The sequence below is a fragment of the Erythrolamprus reginae genome, chromosome Z (genome assembly GCF_031021105.1).
Source record: "Erythrolamprus reginae isolate rEryReg1 chromosome Z, rEryReg1.hap1, whole genome shotgun sequence".
Taxonomy (NCBI): domain Eukaryota; kingdom Metazoa; phylum Chordata; class Lepidosauria; order Squamata; family Dipsadidae; genus Erythrolamprus; species Erythrolamprus reginae.
Genome location: NC_091963.1, coordinates 132411119 through 132432051, shown reverse-complemented (window position 1 = coordinate 132432051; position 20933 = coordinate 132411119). Strand labels below are relative to the sequence as shown.

The window sequence follows — 20933 nt, the reverse complement described above, 5'->3', positions numbered from 1 at the left end:
TCCAGTAACATGGTATGTTCCAAAGGAATTCAGTCCCCATGTTGGAAAGAAGGAAGGGAGTTGAAGCCTAAAGCATTTGAAGGCACCAGGTTGGGAGTTTACACTTTAATAAACGGATATGAGAAGAGGCAACCCTTCCTTCCTTCCTTCCTTCCTTCCTTCCTTCCTTCCTTCCTTCCTTCCTTCCTTCCTTCCATAGAAACACAGAAGATTGACGGCAGAAAAAGACCTCATAGTCCATCTAGTCTTCCCTTATACTATTTCCTGTATTTTATCTTAGGATGGATACATGTTTGTCCCAGGCATGTTTAAATTCAGTTCCTGTGGATTTACCAACCAAGTCTGCTGGAAGTTTGTTCCAAGCATCTACAACTGTTTCAATAAAATAATATTTTCTCACATTGGTTCTGATCTTTCCCCAACTAACCTCAGATTGTTCCCCCTTCCTGTCAGGTTTGCCATTTTTAATCTTTTATTGTAATTTCTTTGTTTATTGTGAGCCAACTAGTGTCACTCCAATCAAGCTACATACAAAGTTAATATATTTTTATAATTATCTTAATGATAATAATAATAACAACAGAGTTGGAAGGGACCTTGGAGGTCTTCTAGTCCAACTCCCTGCTTAGGCAGGAAACCCTACAGACAGATGGTTATCCAACATCTTCCTAAAAACTTCCAGTGTTGGGGCATTCACAACTTCTGGAGGCAAGCTGTTCCACTGATTAATTGTTCTAACTGTCAGGAAATTTCTCCTTAGTTCTAGGTTCTTCCTCTCCACTCTCCCTCTCTCTATATATATTCTCAATGTTTGAAATGAGAAGCACTTAACAACCACTTGTTCAATGGCTATTTTAACTTGCACTTCAATGAGTGGTACTTATGATCAGTCTTAGATGTTTCGGCTCTTAAGCATCCCTACATTGGTCACCTAGTTGCCAATTTATTTTATTTATTTATTTTTATTTATTAGATTTGTATGCTGCCCCTCTCCGAGACTCCTTTGTTAATTTCCGACAAGAGAAGTCAACGGGGAAGCTGCAGGAGGTCACAATAGTGACTAGAATAGAATAGAATAGAATAGAATAGAATTGGCCAAGTGTGATTGGACACACAAGGAATTTGTCTTGGTGAATAGGCTCTCAGCGTACATAAATAAAATATACATTTGTCAAGAATCATGTGGTACAACACTTAATGATTGTCATAGGGGTCAAATAAGCAATGAAGAAGCAATATTGATAAAAATCTTAGGATATAAACAACAAGTTACAGTCATACAGTCAACATGGGAGGAAATGGGTGATAGGAATGATGAGAAAAACTAGTAGAATAGAAGTGCAGATTTAGTAGAAAGTCTGACAGTGTTGAATTATTTGTTAGTAGAGTGATAGTGTGACTTCCTCACATAATGATGGCATAGAATTTGCTTAACAACAGCAAGAGCTGTTGAAACTGCCATTGCTATGTAAGATGACCATTAAATGATTGCATCACTCATCCATCCATCCATCCATTGGATTTATATGCCACCTCTCTCTGAGGACTCGGGGCAGCTCACGACATATAAAAAAATATTTTTTAAAATGCAATACAAATACAAATCCAATTAATATGAACCCACTAATCTAAACTAAAAGCCTCATTGTTAAAAATTAATCATACCCACTCAACAACGTACATATCATTCGTTTGACCAGGGGGTTAGAGTCTAATGGCCTGAGACCTGGCAGCATAGTTGGTCACAGTTGCTGTTATTGGCTGAGGACTACCTGTATTGGCTACTGAGATGCCTTTTCATGAGACAGACAGAAGGGTATAATATTTTAAAAATACAAAACCATCTTTGATTTGTGGCAGGTGCAGAGTTTGAGTTCTTCTGTTTTTCAAATAGCCATGACGTCAGGGCCTCTTCTGATTCTCCAAAGGAAAGATTACTGAATTCAAGGCAGCACATGATGGGTAGTGCAAACTATAATATGATGAACACATTTGCTTTCTATGGAGGAAGTCTGAAATTCAATATCATCAAGGTCTTTACAAACAGTTCTCCAACAATCATAGACTTTCTAACTTTCTGGTATTTTGCAATGGGAAACAAAAATCTTTATAGGTCCCTGCCTCTCTGTCTTATTCAGGATAATTCCATCTTCTCTTTGACTGACATTTCCTGAGCCTCTCCTTAGAATACAGAGCAAGTTCTCCCTTTCTCCGAGCTGGCCTGATCACAGCCAGGTACATCTTCTAAACACTATTTAAAATAACCTTTGCAAAGTCTGAATAGCTCAATCAAAGGAAGGTTATCTTGGAAGACAAGCTGCTTTGCAAGACAATTCACAGAGCTCAGATCTAAGACAATGTGAGCAGACTGGGAAAAAAAAGATCTTGATTTCTTCAGGAATGTTAGATGGAAACTGTTGTGGCTAGCTCTGGCCCAGCTCCTGCCCCAAGGACTGTGGATGTGGGGGAGACAGCCACATGCCGCAGGCCTGTTTTGCTCCCGGTGGAATCTGATGATGAAGGCTCCTCTGACCAAGAAGACATGAGTGACAGGGAGGAGGAGAGTGTGGCAGACAGCTCAGAAGGAGATCAATTATCTAGCTCCTCCTTGGATTCAGAACAAGAGTTAATGATACAGCCACGCATGCGGAGAGCGATGCATAGGCAGCAACAACTGAGAGATTATTATCAAAGAAAATTAGGCCACCTGTGGTTGGGTGGGGCTGTGGTAATTAGTGAGGCTGCTATAAGTAGCAGTGTGTGGGTTTGGCCATTGTAGAGGATTATCTGATTGTTGTGTTTCGTGCCTGCCTTGCTGACTTCGACCTTGGTGTGTTGCTTTTTCCCCGCTTTGAAACTAAACCAGAGCAAAGGGTGTTTCAGTTTGTGAAAGAAGAAGGACTGTGAATTGCCTCACAGCTGCAAGCTAAGTATCTCAGAACTGATAAGGGACTTGTACAAATTACCAGTTTGTTTGGAGACGAGTGCTCTTTGCTATACCAAAAGAGGGCTTAGTTTAAGTGAATTTTCATTATAAAGAACATTGTTTTGAATTTTCAAACGTGTGTGTGTCTGAAATTTGTACCTGTGAATTTTCAGGAGGATTCTACCAGAAAGCCCGACAGAACAGAAACGGACGGTAAAGAGAAACAAAGAGGCAACCCTGCTCTTAATCTTAAACTACACCAGTAGCATACCTCTCCCTGATGTTTAAGTTAGTCAAAATATCAGAGCAATGGACTACACATGTTTTCAATCACCAGAGCCTTCATTTCTACCTCAGTTTTTAAAAAAAGTAACAGAATTTTCAATCCATTTGACCTGACAGAAGGCCACCTTTCATTACCTGGGATCTTATTTTATTTTAACAAAAGCAAAACAGTTTTAAGGATGAAGAAAAGGGGAAAAGCCCAATAAATGAGGAAACGTGAAATGGAATCAGTGCAACTGTGTATAGATAATCTGCCTGGAGACTGAAGGCCTAAGCCAGTATTTCCCAACCTTGGCCACTTGAAGATATCTGGACTTCAACTCCCAGAATTCCCCAGCCAGCAAATGCTGGCTGGGGAATTCTGGGAGTTGAAGTCCAGATATCTTCAAGTGGCCAAGGTTGGGAAACACTGGCCTAAGCGGAGGGGTTTTCCTCATGAATCCCAACCACCCATCTCCTTCTCACCTTCTGGTCACTCAGCCCAGACACCGTATCAACGTACTCCTCCTGAATCATAAAGGCAGCCAGGTTGGCTGTGTAGCTGGCAAGGAAGATTACGGCAAAGAATGCCCAGATCAGCACCATGATCTTGCTGGTGGTGCCTTTGGGGTTCTCCACAGGCACAGAATTATTGAACACCAATGCCCAAAGCAACCAGATTGATTTTCCAATGGTGAACTTGGAGCCTCCAGTGCCTAGAAAGCAGAGGGGGGGGGGGAAGGGAACGGAAGGAGAAAACAACTTTAAAACATTAAACTGATCTGGAAAAGTTTGAAAACCAATAAGATGCACTGCTTGACTTGACTTGACTTGACTTGACTTGACTTGATTTGATTTGATTTGAAAGCCGCCCCTCTCCGAAGACTTGGCACGGCTCACAGGATACGATATAAAACAGTGCATACAAAATAAATTTAATTAGTTAAAAAAAACGGGGCTAAAAACCCAGTATATTAAAATCAATCAACCAATTCAATCACAGCTATATATCACTTTTTTTGGTCAGAGGGTCTGGATCTAGTTGCCCCAGGCCTGGCGACATAAGTGAGTCTTGAGACTCTTACGGAAGGCAGGGAGGGTGGGGGCAGAGCGGATCTCTGGAGGGAGCTGATTCCAGAGGGCCGGGGCCCTCACAGAGAAGGCCCTTACCCTAGGCCCTGCCAAAGGACATTGTCTGGTTGATGGGACCAGGAGAAGGCAAGCTCTGTGGGACCTGACCGGCCGCTGGGATCCATACGGCAGAAGCCGGTCCCGTAAGTAACAGGGGGACTTCCAGGGGCAGTCCAAATTTCCACTCTCTCTCTCTCTCTCTCCCTGAAGCAGTGGTATACTCACGTTTGCTATTGCTGAGGCTGCGGTTGTAGCCCACTGGGCTGAAATATTCGAAGATGAAGACAGTCACTGCAACGACCGTCAGGCACATGACGAACATCATCACCCAAACAGCAGGGCTGTAAGGCTCTGTGGAAAGAGAAATGGAACGGATGCTCAACTGGCAATTTTTTTAAAAAAAATCCCCTTTCCTTCTTGAATTAAGATGCTCACCTCCGCCATTTTCCAGTCTCCCAATCAGATTACGGATACCAAATTACAGAGGGTTAACAAAAAAAATTGAGACACAAGCTTATTAGTTAGAACAATTAAATCGGTGGAATGACAGCCATCCAGAAGTTCTGGATGCTCCAACACCGGATGTTTTTAAGAAGAGATTGAACGACCATTTGTCTGAAGTGGTATTGGGTTTCCTGTTTGGGCAGGGGGTTCCAATTTTTGCTATTCTGTTATTTATTCATTCATTCAATCAATCAATCAATCAATCAAAATAGAGCTGGAAGGGACCTTGGAGTCTTTTAGTTCAACACCCTGCTGAAGCAGACTATACCATTTCATATATATATATATGTTTACTAAGTCTGCACTTCTATTTCTACTAGTTTTTTTTCTCATCATTCCTATCACCCTTTTCCTTCCACTTAGGACTGTATGACTGTAACTTGTTGCTTGTATCCTTATGATTTTTATTAATATTATTTCTTCATTGCTTATTTGACCCCTGTGACAATTGTCAAGTGCTGTACCTTATGATTTTTGACAAATCTATACTTCCTTTTATGTACACTGAGAGCATATGCACCAAGACAAGTTCACAAATGCACTACTATTACTACTAGTTTTTTCTCATCATTCCTATCACCCATTTCTTCCCACTTATGACTGTATGACTGTAACTTGTTGCTTATATCTTTAGGACTTTTATTAATATTGATTATTTCTTCATTGCTTATTTAACCTCTTTGACAGTCATTAAGTGTTATACCTCATGATTCTTGATTGGACACAGAAAGAATTTGTCTTTGGTGCATATGCTCTCAGTATACATAAATGTATACTGAGAGCGTATACAGTAGACCCCCGCTCGTTGCGAGGGTTCCGTTCCAGGACCCCCCGCAACGAGCGGGTTTTCGCGAAGTAGCGCTGCGGAAGTAAAAACACCATCTGCGCATGTGCAGATGGCGTTTTTACTCCCACAGCGCTAGCGAGGAGCCGAAGATTGGGGGCGGGGCGGCTGTTTGCCGCCGGCATGGAGGGCTTCCTAGCAGCCCCCCAAACCCGGGTTGGGGGTCCGGGGGGCGCTGGCTCTCGGCGCTTTCGAGCTGAGTCCGGGAGCGAATTCGCTTCCGGACTCAGCTCAAAACCGCCGATACCAAGCGGCAAGGAACGGCTTGTCTCGGTGCTTTCGAGCTGACCGGACTCAGCTCGAAAGCGCCGAGACAAGCCGTTCCTTGCCGCTTGCTATCGGCGCTTTTGAGCTGAGTCCGGGAGCGAATTCGCTCCCGGACTCAGCTCAAAAGCGGCGAGAATGAACGGCGTGGGCGGGCGAAGGGCGGGCGGCAGCGAGGAGTTTGCGTGGGCGGTGGGGAAACTCCTCGCTGACGCCAGCAAGAGGGGGAAGACCCAGGGAAGCCGCTGCCATCTACGCATGCGTGCCCGGCACGCATGCGTAGATGGTATTTTTGACTTCCGGGTTGAAAAATAGCGAAGTACCCTGTTCGCAATGGTTGGGGACGCAATAAACGGGGGATCACTGTACACCAAAGACAAATTCCTTGTGTGCCCAATCACACTTGGCCAATAGAGAATTCTATTCTATTCTATTCTATTCCATTCCATTCTATTATTTCTATTATTTCTATTATTTCTATTATTTCTATTATTTCTATTATTTCTATTATTTCTATTATTTCTATTATTTCTATTATTTCTATTATTTCTATTATTTCTATTATTTCTATTATTTCTATTATTTCTATTATTTCTATTATTTCTATTATTTCTATTATTTCTATTATTTCTATTATTTCTATTATTTCTATTATTTCTATTATTTCTATTATTTCTATTATTTCTATTATTTCTATTTCTATTCTAATTGGTGGCTGCAGTGATGAAGCACCCACAACTTCTGAAAGAAGGCTGTTCCACTGTTTAATTGTCCTCACTATTACTTTCTCCTTAATTCCAGGTTGCTTCTATTCTTGTTTAGTTTCCATCCGCTGTTTCTTGCCTTCCGGTGCTTTCCCCGAGACTGACTTAAGCCCTTGTTCGGAAATCGGTCAATGTTACCATGGGGCAGTTTAAGGGTCTTACCTCCGATCACTAGTGTAATGTTTCGGAATAAGAGTGACATGCAGCCTCTTTGTCCATCACCCCCAGCCCCACCCCTGCTTTTTTCCTTTGCTCAAACCTCATCCCGCCCATTCACCTAGGAAGGCAGAAGGTGAAACAGTTCCATTGCTGCGGGACACCATGACGCTGATGCCTGTCTCCACGAAGGGCACGGAGAAATCTATGACTTCGGCTCTTTCTGCATTGATGGTCAAGGATCCAATTGCCATGTCAGCTCGCTTGTAAAACACCTGGTGGGGAAACAGACAGCACAGGAGAGCGGGTTTGTTTTTCAGAGGCAGGAGACAAATAAATATCCTGAGATTTGTGAGCCAGATGAAAAGATTAACGCTGCCTAAGGCATAATATGTTAAGAAGTAGGAATACAGTGTTCCCTCGATTTTCGCGGGTTCAAACTTCACGAAAAGCCTATACCACGGTTTTTCAAAAATATTAATTAAAAAATACTTTGCGTTTTTCCCCCCTATACCACAGTTTTTCCTGCCCAATGACGTCATATATCATCACCAAACTTTCGTCTGCCTTTAGTAAATATTTTTTTTAATAAACTTTAATAAAGAAACATGGTGAGTAATAGTCTAAATGGTTGCTAAGGGAATGGGAAATTGTAATTTAGGCCTTTAAAGTGTTAAGGGAAGGCTTGTGATACTGTTCATAGCCAAAAATAGTGTATTTACTTCCGCATCTCTACTTCGCGGAAATTCAAATTTCGCGGGCGGTCTTGGAACGCATCCCCCGCGAAAATCGAGGGAACACTGTATATGGTTTTAAGAAAGGCAGGGGCAGAATTCCCATAAACTGTGCGGAAAATTAGATAAGCCATCACTGTCAATGAGCTGTTAAGGCAGTCCGTTTCTTTCATATGGTATCCAGAGAGCTCTATAGGTAGTCTTTGACCACTCTGGAATCAACTCCCCCCAGAGATTAGGACTGCCCCCACCCTCCTTGCCTTTCGTAAACTCCTTAAAACCCACCTCTGTCGTCAGGCTTGGGGGAACTGAGACATCTCCCCTTGCCTACGTAACCTTGTGCATGATATGACTGTGTGTATGTATTTTATCTACTGGGGTTTTGGGGGTTTTTTTAGACTTTGTAATGTAAAACTGTTATTTTAGATTTTAAGCATTAGGTTTGTTACCATGTATTGTTTTTATCACTGTTGTGAGCCGCCCCGAGTCTACGGAGAGGGGCAGCATACAAATCTAATAAATAATTTATTTTATTTATTTATTTATTGGATTTGTATGCCGCCCCTCTCCGCAGACTCGGGGCGGCTAACAACAGCAGTAAAACAGTATAACAAAATCCAATACTAAAAAGCAGTTAAAAACCCATTATATAAAAACCAATCATACATACAAACATACCATACATAAAATTGTAAAGGCCTAGGGGGAAAGCATATCTTACTTCGCCCATGCCTGGCAGCAGAGGTGGGTTTTAAGCAGCTTACGAAAGGCAAGGAGGGTGGGGGCAATTCTAATCTCTGGGGGGAGTTGGTTCCAGAGGGTCGGGGCCACCACAGAGAAGGCTCTTCCCCTGGGTCCCGCCAAGCAGCATTGTTTGGTTGACGGGACCCGGAGGAGACCCACTCTGTGGGACCTAACTGGTCGCTGGGATTTGTGCAGCAGAAGGCAGTCCCTGAGATAATCTGGTCCGATGCCATGAAGGGCTTTATAGGTCATAACCAACACTTTGAATTGTGACCGGAAACTGATCGGCAACCAATGCAGACTGCGGAGTGTTGGTGTAACATGGGCATATATTATAATAATAATAATAATAATAATAATAATAATAATAATAATAATAATAATAATATGAACCCCCCCCCCGATCCGAATTTCAGTTGCTACGCAAGGGGGTTAAATGAAATCGCACCCAATTTTACAATCTTTTTTTTTTTGCCATGGTTGTAAAGCAAATCACTGAAATTGTTAAGTGAATTATGCAGCTGTTAATCAAATCCAGCTTCCACCACTGGATTCGTTTGTTGGAAACTGGGCGAGGTGGTCGCAAATGGCGGTCATGTGACTCCAGGATATTGCAACCACGCCAGTTGCCAAGCACCCCAATTTTAATCATGTGACTGGGGGGGGGGGTGTTGTGATTGTTCTTAAAGGCAAATGTGAATATTGCTCACCTTTTCCAATGCCATTTTAACTTCGAATGGATGCTAAACAAATGGAGGGCTACTACATAGGACAGAGGCATCCAAACGTGGCATTTTTAAGACTTGTGGACTTCAACTCCCAGAATTCTCCATCCGGATATGCTGGCTGGAGAATTCTGGGAGTTGAAGTCCACAAGTCTTAAAGTTGCCAAGTTTGGGGACCCCTGACATAGAAGGACTTAAAGAGTCGAGAAGAATAGGAATGGCTAGTGTTCAGCAGGAATTGAGAACAGGAACAGGAATAACCTGCATTTCTTAGATTTTGTGTGGAAATTGAAGCACCTAGTTCTCTAATTACCTCTCCAATCATGCCATTCCACATGCCGTTGACTTTTTTCCCATGTTTGCCATTGGTGACAAGGTAGAGGTCATAGGTGAATCCCAGAGTTTTCGCCAAACGCTTCAAGATGTCGATGCAAAACCCCTTACAACATCTCTTCTTTAATTGATTGCTGCGAACAGGACGAGGAAAGGGAAAAAGGAACTCAGCAAGTAATTTAGGAACGTCACAGAAATTAAATAAGAATCAGCGTAGCACTGTAGTTAGTGTGGAATTCAATTCCTCAGTCAATCATAAATTTCATTCGCTGGGACTTTGGGTAAGCCACCTGAGTAACTTTGGGCCAATCACTAGGACACTGTGAGTTCTAGTCCCGCCTTAGCATGAAAGCTAGGGGACGGACTTTGGGCCAGTCACACTCTATTAGCCTAACCCACCTCAAAGGGTTGTTGTTATGAGGAATACAGGAAGAGGAAGAAGTATTAGTATGTTCACTAACTAGAATTATTTATAAAAAATAGGAAAGTGGGATATAAATAAATAAAAATGATAAAAATATGGAGCTAGAAAAGAAAATAACATGTACCTCTCTAGATTTCTTAAGAAAAAAGTGGAATCTAACTGGAATTATGTACATAACTCCATGAGGTGCTCTGCTATTTTTCAGGAAGAAGAGTATTAAAGTCTAGGAATAATTTGCTATGCTTGTAAGAACCCTTCTCAAACATACTGAAAATACCTGTCAGTGAGGTTGAGAGGGTGATGACAGGGCACCGAGTCACGGATACAAGTCTTAGTGGCAGGATCAATGTCATCCACAATCACAAAGGGCCTTTCCTCCAAAGTTGCCACCATCAAGTGCTTGTTGTCATCTACGGGTTGCAGGAACTTCCTATAGCGTGACATACTCAGGATTCGTCGTTCCCACCTTCCCACCTGCCTCCCAAGGCGAAGAAAAGAAATTAGATACATCCCAATCTCCACAGTCCCTAAGGTGATGCCAAATTCATTCAACACACAAGGACTGTTTCAACCCATCAAAACAAACAGGCATTTCTTTTGGAAAAAAAGCTCCCAAATTCGGCTTCTTATATTAAGTTTTGGATTTCCCCCTCAGCCCCTCTCCCGTAAAATCACATTCATCCTTCAACTAAATGTCCTCTGGGAACATCTGACTGAGGTAAAAATATTGGGTAGACAAGAAACATGTCTTCTGGCATCGCTCCGTGATTTAACTTGGCTCAGTGTCCAGCCTCAGCAATTTCCAAAGCTGGAGTCAGGACTGTATACATTAGCCCACTACGTTTTTTTTAACTGGCCAGAAGCCACATAGTGGTTATAAAATCTGGTTTGATTTAGCTTGTTTATGTAATTAAAAAGTTCTTTGGTCTCTTTTATCTGCAGGGAATGCAAATGTGACAAGGGCAGAATGAGACTGGAAGGCGCTTTCTCTGCCTCTACTTGTCGGAAGCTTCCAGAAACCTGCCCCAACTCCAAATTCACATGTATGTTTTCCACAAAGTCACCTTCACTCCATGTTACTTCTTCTCTAAACCTTCCTGCCCTTCAGCTATCTTTCCTGCCAACTTACAGCTCATTTCACCCTCCCTTCTTTAAACTCACCTCTTCCCAAGTCCGATGTTTGCTAAGTGAGATTACAGCCAAAGACGGATTGATCAGGTAGCCGTCCTCGTTAAAGGAGAAGTCCTTGTCACCCCATGTGACATTCATGAAATATCTGTGTGAGAAGACAGAATAAAATATCTCCGGACAACCCCAATCTGTGGTTTTAACCACTACTTTTTCTCTTGTCCCCAAGCCTCATCCCAAAGTCTTTTATCTTATGTCTGAGACTGGGAAGATATGAACCAGGCTTCTAAAAAAATGTGGATTGGGAAGATGTGAACTACGCTTCTAAAAGAAACTAAGGGGGGAAAAACAAATTTTGAAAGAAACTAAGAAAAAAACCAAGTTTTAAGTATAAATGGATGACATGTGGAAGGAATTCGATTTGCGAATACGAGGTGAAACAGATAAAATTGCAGCGTGAAAAAAAACAGATCTATTCCTTGACTTCTGCAGAAAAGCTAGCTAATTTTTGGCCCTCCTTCAATTAAATCTTAGCAACTTTTCCCACTAATAATGTAGGATATTCTCTACCCACTTTAAAAACAATGCGAAAAAGATATCAGCATTCAACACGCTGTGCCCATTGCTAATCCATCTCACGCCTTCCTCCCATCTGTTCCACCTAGTGGTCAAATGGTTTTGTCTTGATTTGTGAATGTGCCACTCATTATAGACCACATGAGTTGTGTTCCTGTCCAGATTTTGCATCTATTATCCCCTTTTTATCCTCTTATTCTTGGCCAATGGGAAAAACATGAACTTCCCTGGGTCTGGCTTCAACATTCTTCCTGTCTTTTCTCCAGTGGTGCATTTGGCAGGCCCCAGGGGAAGGGTCTTCTCTGTGGCGGTCCCGGCCCTCTGGAACCAACTCCCCCCAGAGATTAGAATTGCCCCCACCCTCCCTGTCTTTCGTAAACTACTCAAGACTCATTTATACCGCCAGGCATGGGGGAGTTGAGATATTCCTTCCCCCTAGGCCATTACAAGTTATGCATGGTATGTCTGTGTGTATGTTTGGTTTTATAATAAGGGTTTTTAGTTGTTTTATTATTGGATTGTCACATGCTGTTTTTATCACTGTTGTTAGCCGCCCCGAATCTATGGAGAGGGGCGGCATACAAATCCAATAAATTATTATTAATTATTATTATTATTTCTTCTGCATTTGAATATCTTCAAGTAAAAATAATGTGGATTAAAGAAGGTCCAGAGGAGCAAATCAGACCAGAGAAGAAGGAAGGCATTCCTGACCTTATCCCGTTCCCTAGCCTAAATTAGAGAATGGCAATAATCAAGCAATGCTTGTAATCAAGCAAACAAAGCCACTTTGACATCACTTATTCTGGTTCTGAAAGTATAAATACAGTTTGGAATTCCATAATGGAAGCGGTATTGCAGTGCCAAGGAAGGAGCATGGTATGATTATGCTCAAAAATGTAACAGAGGAACAAAGTTAATGCAAGACTTTTCATTGTTTAAGATGATCCTGCTCCAATTGTATTTGTTTGTTTCTTCAATTCCTATGCCGCCCAACTTCCTAGGGCAGTGATGGCGAACTTTTTTTTCCTTGGGTGCTGAAAGAGGGTGTGCGCTGTTGCACTTGCGCAAGTGCCCACACCCATAATTCAATGCCTAGGGAGGGTGAAAACAGCTTCTCCTACCCCCCCGGAGAGCTTATGCACAGGAGACAAATTCTTCAAAAGCAATGTGAGAAAATATTATTTCACTGAAAGAGTAGTAGATCCTTGGAACAAACTTCCAGCAGACGTGGCTGGTAAATCCACAGTAACTGAATTTAAACATGCCTGGGATAAACATATATCCATTGTAAGATAAAATACAGGAAATAGTATAAGGGCAGACTAGATGGACCATGAGGTCTTTTTCTGCCGTCAGTCTTCTATGTTTCTATGTTTCATGGCTCCAATCGCATTTGGCCAGTAAGGAATATTCTATTCTATTCTTCTTTTTCAAATAAATTCTTTTGATTCTGACTTTGGGATTCATATTCTTAGGAGTCTCCATTTGTGAGTCTGCCAACTAAATTAATATGGTGTAGGGAAGTGGTGGTGAACCTTTTTTACCCTGGGTGCTGAAAGAGTGTGAGTACACTATTGCACATGCATGAGTGCCCACACCCATAATTCAATGCCTGCAGAGGGCGAAAACAGCTTCCCCCACTCCCACAGAGGCCCTCTGGAAGCTGGGAATGGCCTGTTTCCCAACTTCTGGTGGGGCCAGTAGGCTCGTGTTTCACCCTCTCCAGGCTCCAAAGGCTTCCCTGGAGCTGGGGGAGGGTAAAAACACCCTTCCCATCCTCCCGGAGGCTCTCTGGAAGCCAAAAACATCCTCCTAGAGCCTCTGTGTGAGCCAAAAATCAACTTGTTCACACATGGACATTGGAGCTGAGCTAGGGCAACAACTCGCATACCAGCAGATATGGCTTCGCATGCTATCTGTGGCACCCGTGCTATAGGTTCGCCATCACTGCCCTAGGGACTCTAGGCGGCTCACAGCAAAAATATAAAACATCAATAATTAGTGATGGGCGAACCGAACCAGCACAATTCAGGTTCATACTGAATTTTGCAGTGTTCAGTATGCTGAACACGAACCTGAAATTTTTTGAAACTTCGGGCAAAGTTCAGGGTCACGTTCGGCATTCGGAGCTTTGACGTCACTGGCAGGTTGCTAAGGATGCCAAGGTGATCACTTCCGGGATTCCCTAGAATCCAGGAAGTGATCATCCTGGCATCCTTAGCAACCTGCCGGTATACGTGACGTCCCTGAAATCTCTTGGTGGGATTCCCTGTTCGGGTTCGGGTTTGGCTGAATTTTGTGTAAAGTTTGTCCGAACTTGCCGAACCCGAACACATGTTTATTTTTACGTGAAAGGACCGCCCTTTTCTTGCAGCGCCGCTGCGGCATCCTTTTTCATAAAAATAACAATGTTTATTTTTACGTGAAGACCTCCCTTTGAAGGAGCTGGGGAATCCCTCCCACGAAGAGATTCCGGGGGCGGAGCCTTGATGTCACTAGCAGGTTGCTAAGGACGCCAAGGTGATCATTTCTTGGATTCCCTGGAATCCAGGAAGTGATCACATTGGCGTCCTTAGCAACCTGCCAGTATACGTGACGTCAAAGCTTCGCCCCCGGAATCTCTTGGTGGGATTCCCAGTTCGGGTTTGGTTTGGGTTTGGCCGAATTTTGCGTAAAGTTTGTCCGAACTTGCCAAACCCGAACACCGTTCGGTTCGCCCAACACTATCAATAATAGTACAAAAAACTTTAAAAGTAACTTTAAAACAATTTACAATACAAACAGTTAAACCCCTGCATAACATTCATGTCCGTATTTCACTGGTTACTACCATAAGATCAACGGTCCCAGGCCTATCAGAAAAGCCGGGTCTTTACTCCTTTCTGGAAGGCCAACAGGGTGGGGGTAGTCCGCATCTCAGGAGGTAACCAGTTCCAGAGAGCTGGGGCAGCCACAGAGAAGGCCCTCCCCGCACACCCGCCAGCTGACACTGTTAGTTAATGGGAGCAGACCTGTGGGCCCTTACGGGTCGCTGGGAGCTATGTGGTAGAAGGCAGTCTTGAAGATACCAACTAACTTTAGATTGTGTCCCCTTGTTCTTATGTTCGCTTTCCTAAGACCGCTTTTCTAAGCCATGTAGGGTTTTAAAGGTAATGACCAACATCTTGAATTGCATCCAGAGACCAATCAGGAGCCAGTGCAGTTTGTGGAGGATTGGTGTAATGTAGGGTACCTAACTGCCCCCATAACAGTTCATGCAGCTGCATTCTGGACCAACAGTAGCCTCCAAACACCCTTCAAGGGTAGCCCCAGGTAGAGCATGTTGCAATAATTGAGCCGTGAGGTGGCAAGAGCATGAGTGACTGTGAGAAGACCCTCCTGATCCAAGTAGGGTCGCAATTGGTGCACTAGGCGAACCTGTGCAAAGGTCCACCTAGTTACAGCTGTCAAATGTTGGTCTAATCTTAGCTGTGAGTCTCTAGGACAGTGATGTCGAACCTTTTTTCCCTTGGGTGCTGAAAGAGTGTATGTGCACACTACTGCACATGTACGAGAGCCCACGCCCATAATTCAGTTCATAGAAACATAGAAACATAGAAGTCTGACGGCAGAAAAAGACCTCATGGTCCATCTAGTCTGCCCTTATACTATTTTCTGTATTTTATCTTAGGATGGATCTATGTTTATCCCAGGCATGTTTAAAGTCAGTTACTGTGGATTTACCAACCACGTCTGCTAGAAGTTTGTTCCAAGGATCTACTACTCTTTCAGTAAAATAATATTTTCTCATGTCGCTTTTGATCTTTCCCCCAACTAACTTCAGATTGTGTCCCTTTGTTCTTGTGTTCACTTTCTTATTAAAAACACTTCCCTCCTGAACCTTATTTAAGCCTTTAACATATTTAAATGTTTTGATCACGTTCCCCTGTTCAATTCAATTCAAAACAGCTTTTTCCGCCCCACGGAGGCCCTCTGGAGGCCAGAAATGGCCTGTTTCCCAACTTCTGGTGGGCCCAGTAGGCTCGTGTTTCACCCTCCCCAGGCTCCAAAGGCTTCCATGGAACCGGGGAAGGGTAAAAACATCCTCCCTCATCCTCCTGGAGTCTCTTTGGAAGCCAAAAACGCCCTCCCAAGGTCTCTGTACGAGCCAAAAATCAGCTGACCAACACCCACATGGACGTTGGAGCTGAGCTAGGGCAACGGCTCACGTGCCAGCAGATATGGCTCCACGTGCCACCTTTGCCACCCGTGCCATAGGTTCGTCATCACTGGTGTAGGAGGACACCAAAATTGCAAACCCATTCTGAGGCTATTGGATACAACAGAATTTTATGCCAGCTGGGAAAGGCAAAAGCTGCATCCAACAGGCATCAGATTTTTGGAATTCAATGAGTGGAATGATCTACAAATCAAGAAAAGAATGGAAGTGGAGAAAAAGGCACAAAAAAAGGGTGGGAACAGGTCAGAGTTGTTCGTGGGTGGGAACAGTAGATCCCTCTTAATTGCACCACCCTCCCACCCAAAACGCCCCACATCCCACCCAGCCTCTTTTCCCTGCTAACCGATGTATATTCTCATTGAATTGGGTGAGGTTGGGTGCCCGGCAGTCACTGTTGAATTTTGGAATTGAGCCGTAGACTTGGAAGAGGGCCTCAGCGCCTTTGGCAATTATGGCCACACCGTTTTGCACTCTGTGGTAGAGGTCATCTTTCCACCCTGCTGAAAGCACCATGAAGAGACCCTCGGGCAGTTCCTCAGGCAGGTAGGCAGTTCTGCCAAAATTGGCGCCTGCCATGAACCAAATATACCCAGGACCAGTGAGTTTGACTTCACGAGCGGCGCGGAAGATGCTTTCTGCTTCTTCGCGGGAACAATAGAGAAGGCAAATACGGGCATTTATTTCTCGGAGCTGGCGTTTCAGGCGGGCTCCATCCGGGTCATCGGTGAGGTTAAGGGTCACAGTGCTGCGGCGCTCCCAACCGATGAAGCTGCTATCGGTCAGGACCTCAATGTAATCTACAAAATCTTCATAGCCAGGAAACAAGGTAGTAATGACCGCAAATGCTGTCCAGTCATATTGTTCCAGGACCTCAAACATCACTTGCAACTGTTGTTTGGTTGAGGAACCAAGCTGCAGGTATGTGGATCCTTTCTCCTGGATTTTAGAAAGGGGAAAAGTGAGATCAGGCTGAAAAGCAGAAATGGTTTTATATACACATATATTTATTTCTAAAATTGATTGGCCGCCCACCTTATCACAGGGTAACTCTGTGCAGCTTACCATCTTAAAACAGGTTTTCCACTCATTTTCTACCCAGATTCAAATAAAGTATAAAACTTTCCAAATGTTTATTTCTAAACTTTATTGGCCGCCCACCTTATCACAGGGTAACTCTGTGCAGCTTACCATCTTAAAACGAGTTTTCTACTCATTTTCTACCCAGATTCAAATAAAGTATAAAACTTTCCAAATGTTTATTTCTAAACTTTATTGGCCACCCACCTTATCACAGGGTAACTCTGGACACCTTGCAATCATGAAACAGGTTTTCCACTCATTTTCTACCCAGATTTAAATAAAGCCTAAAACTTTCCAAATGTTTTCAACCGAGGAGATAAAAGCTTTCCATTTTAAGTTCTGCTATCAACCCAGCCCTCCCCAGCAACTTGTCTTTTACAAAAACAATTCCCAAATCTTTATGAGCAGAATTAGACCATCTTGTTAGATCTACTAATTCCTACCTCTAACTGAAAATGAATATGCAGTGTAATTCTATTATATCTTGGTTAATATTGATTTTTTCCCCCCCAGTTCTGCTATTATTTCTAATCTCTACCATATCCCCTCTCCTTTGTATAGGCATTTCTGTACACCTAACCAGTTAAATTATCCCCTTTGGGCCTTTTCTCCTAACTGTTTGCCTACCGAGTAAGCAGATTCCTGCTAAGTGGTCGAGCCTGCATGCATATCCATGTAGCGGAATAGACACAGGGCGTTCTGTTACCTTGGGAGTGAGAACAATGGCTGATCCTCCATTGATGCCAATGATTGGAACTGAGGTCTGTGCTGAGATGAAGTCCAGGATCTGGGCCACATCCTCCGTCCGTGTATCGTCCTCAAAAACGACTCCATGGATATGCAAAGAGGAGAGGACATCACAGAGCCGTACGATGAGGCTTCGAGGATTGGTGTCGTTCAGAACGACAGGGATGGGGTTGATCTCCATGGAGAAATTGCGAAAATCCTCAGGTGAGAACCGGGCACTTTCTGGTGTGTAAGTTGAGCCACTGAAAATAATGGGAATGTTGATGGTTCGTCGCCGTAGGTCCAGGAAAGGGCTGGCGCAGGCCAGAGCCATCACAAAGAGCATCCTAGCAGCGGGGGTGCCCGGGGGCAGGCTCATCTCGCAGGACCTCTATGTTCCCCCTGTAGTAGGTTGGAAGAAGGAAGAGACTAGGGAAGGAGAAGCAAAGGGTGGCGCAGCAGGTAGAGTGCTGGAGAGTGCCACTGAAGCTGACTTGTAGATCTATAGGTCAGCGGTTCAAATCTCACCACCGGCTCAAGGTTGACTCAGCCTTCCATCCTTCCGAGGTGGGGAAAATGAGGATCCAGATTGTGGGGGCAATAGGCTGGCTCTGTTAAAAAGTGCTATTGCTAACATGTTGTAAGCCGCCCTGAGTCTAAGCAGAAGGGCGGCATAACAATAAATAAATAAATAAGTAAGTAAGTAAGTAAGTAAGGAAGGAAGGAAGGAAGGAAGGAAGGAAAGAAAGAAGGAAGGAAGGAAGGAAGGAAGGAAGGAAAGAAAGAAAATAAGTAAGTAAAGAAAGAAAGAAAGAAAGAAGGAAGGAAAGAAGGAAGGAAAGAAGGAAGGAAAGAAAATAAGTAAGTAAGTAAGTAAAGAAAGAAAGAAAGAAAGAAAGAAAGAAGGAAGGAAAGAAGGAAGGAAAGAAAATAAGTAAGTAAGTAAATAAAGAAAGAAAGAAAGAAAGAAGGAAAGAAGGAAGGAAAGAAAATAAGTAAGTAAGTAAATAAAGAAAGAAGGAAAGAAGGAAAGAAGGAAGGAAAGAAAATAAGTAAGTAAACAAACAAACAAACAAACAAATTAAATGATCAAAGAGGCCAACTGTGACCTCAGAACTCAAGTGGAAAGAATTTGGATTGGCAGCCAGAAAGGTGTTTGGGCTACTCTAGCCTTTTTTTTTTTCTCATAAAGCATGCATCACTTGAGGGTGTCCAGTTTTTTTAATATCAGACGTGGGGGACCCTGAACACTTTGTGACTTGTGGACTTGCATGGCTGGTTCAGGAATTCTGGGAGTTGAAATCCACAAGTCATAAAAGGACCGGTGTTCCCCACCCTTGTTTTATTTGATTATTTACTTTTTTTTAAAAAAAAATCACTCAACACAGAAAAAGAAAGAAAACATACATACAAACAATAAACAAAGCAAAGCAACAGATTAACATATATACATCTACAATTTATAACCTCTAGGTCAGGGATGGCAAACCTTTTTTTCCTCGGGTGCCGAAAGAGCATGCGCATGCGCTACCACACATGTGCAAGTGCTCACGCCCATAATTCAATTCCCGGGGAAGGTGAAAACAACTCCCCCCACCCCCCAGAGGCCCACTGTAGGCCAGAAATGGCATTTCCCCCGATTTCTGGTGGGCCCAATAGGCTCATGTTTTGCCCTCCCCAGACTCCAAAGGCTTCCCTGGGCTGGAGGCTCTCTGGAAGTAAAAACGCCCTCCCAGAGCCTCTGTGCGAGCCAAAAATCAGCTGGCCGGCACACACATGCATGTTGGAGCTGAGCTAGGGCAATGGCTCGTGTGCCAGCAGATATAGCTCCACGTGCTACCTATGGCACCCGTGCCATAGGTTCACCATCAGTGCTCTAGGTTATCATACAACAATTCCTATCAACATGCTTATACAGTTCCTATTTTGATTCACCTTACTATAATCACGTATGAAGTAGAAAAGTAACAAGAATTATAGAATTATATTAAATATAATAATATAATAAATATAATATAATTAAATATAGTAATAGAAAAATAACAAGAATTATAGAGTTATATTAAATATAATGTTATATTTAATATAATTCTATAATTCTTGTTACTTTTCTACTTCATACATGATTATAGTAAGGTGGATCAAAATCACACATATATTGCTAAATTGATTATTTACAGATTTATTTTACTTTCTCTTTTCAAGCCAATTATAAAATGTATTCCAAATTTCATAATATTCCAAATCCTCTTTTTCATTTAATTCCATTGTCATTTTATCTAATACCACACAGCCTAAATTTTTCTTAATTATTCCATTTTCGGGTGGTACATTCTTTCCACCCCCAAATTTATATCATTCTTGCTCTTTGCTAAACGGACCAGCTTGGGAATTTCATATATTCAACAGATTCTGTTTTTTTACCAAAAAGAGAATCCATGGAACAAATGAAACGAAGTAATTCTTCCTCCCAAACTTCATATTTCCCAATTTCTCTGCCCTGAAGATCAGTCCTTCTGAACTCCACTCCTGTAGATACACAGGTAGTCCTCGACTTAAGACCACAATTGAGCCCAACATATCAGTTTCTAAACACTACAGCTGTTAAGCTAATCTTCTCTACTTTACAATCTTTCCACAGTTGTTAAGTGAACCACTGCAGTTGTTAAGTTAGTGACACAGATGTTAAATGGATCTGGCTTCTCCACTGACTTTGTTTGTCAGGTCACAAAAGGGGATGCTGCCATGGTCATGTGTAAAATGGTTGTAAGTGCCATTGTAACTTTGAACTATCGCTAAATGAATGGTTGTAAGCTGAGGACTCCCTGTATATTATTATTATTTATTAGACTTGTATGCCACCCCACTCCGGAGGCCCAGGACGGCTCACAACAATATTTTATTTATTCATTCATTCATTCATTCATTCATTTATTAGATTTGTATGCTGCCCCTCTCCGTAGACTCGGGACAGCTAGCAACAATAATGAAACAACATATAACAAATCTAATATTTAAAATAATTAAAAGACCCTTATTTAAAACCAAACATACACACAAACATACCATGCATAAATTGTATAGTGCCTAGGGGGAAGGGAATATCTCAGTTCCCACATGCCTGACGACAGAGGTGGGTTTTAAGGAGCTTACAAAAGGCAAGGAGGGTGGGGGCAATTCTGATCTCTGGGGGGAGCTGGTTCCAGAGGGTCGGGGCCGCCACAGAGAAGGCTCTTCCCCTGGGTCCCGCCAAACGACATTGTTTAGTCGACGGGACCCGGAGAAGGCCCACTCTGTGGGACCTAACTGGTTGCTGGGATTCATGCGGCAGAAGGCGGTCCCGGATATATTTGGGTCCGATGCCATGAAGGGCTTTATAGGTCATAAC

At 42.9% G+C, this 20933-nt stretch overlaps 1 protein-coding gene across 1 annotated transcript in view; it reads right to left on the bottom strand.

The window, feature by feature from the left end:
• Window positions 1–17947, bottom strand: part of GRIN2D (glutamate ionotropic receptor NMDA type subunit 2D) — a 52864-nt gene extending 34917 nt beyond the window's left edge. Inside the window, exons 1-8 of the mRNA XM_070727884.1 lie at window positions 17526–17947; window positions 16083–16675; window positions 10975–11089; window positions 10091–10287; window positions 9370–9523; window positions 6975–7128; window positions 4547–4672; window positions 3677–3906 (exon numbers count right to left, since the gene is read on the bottom strand). Coding sequence (XP_070583985.1) covers window positions 3677–3906; window positions 4547–4672; window positions 6975–7128; window positions 9370–9523; window positions 10091–10287; window positions 10975–11089; window positions 16083–16675; window positions 17526–17924 — 1968 coding nt within the window. The 5' untranslated portion in view covers window positions 17925–17947. The remainder of the gene's footprint in view (window positions 1–3676; window positions 3907–4546; window positions 4673–6974; window positions 7129–9369; window positions 9524–10090; window positions 10288–10974; window positions 11090–16082; window positions 16676–17525) is intronic.
• Window positions 17948–20933: the final 2986 nt, after the last annotated feature.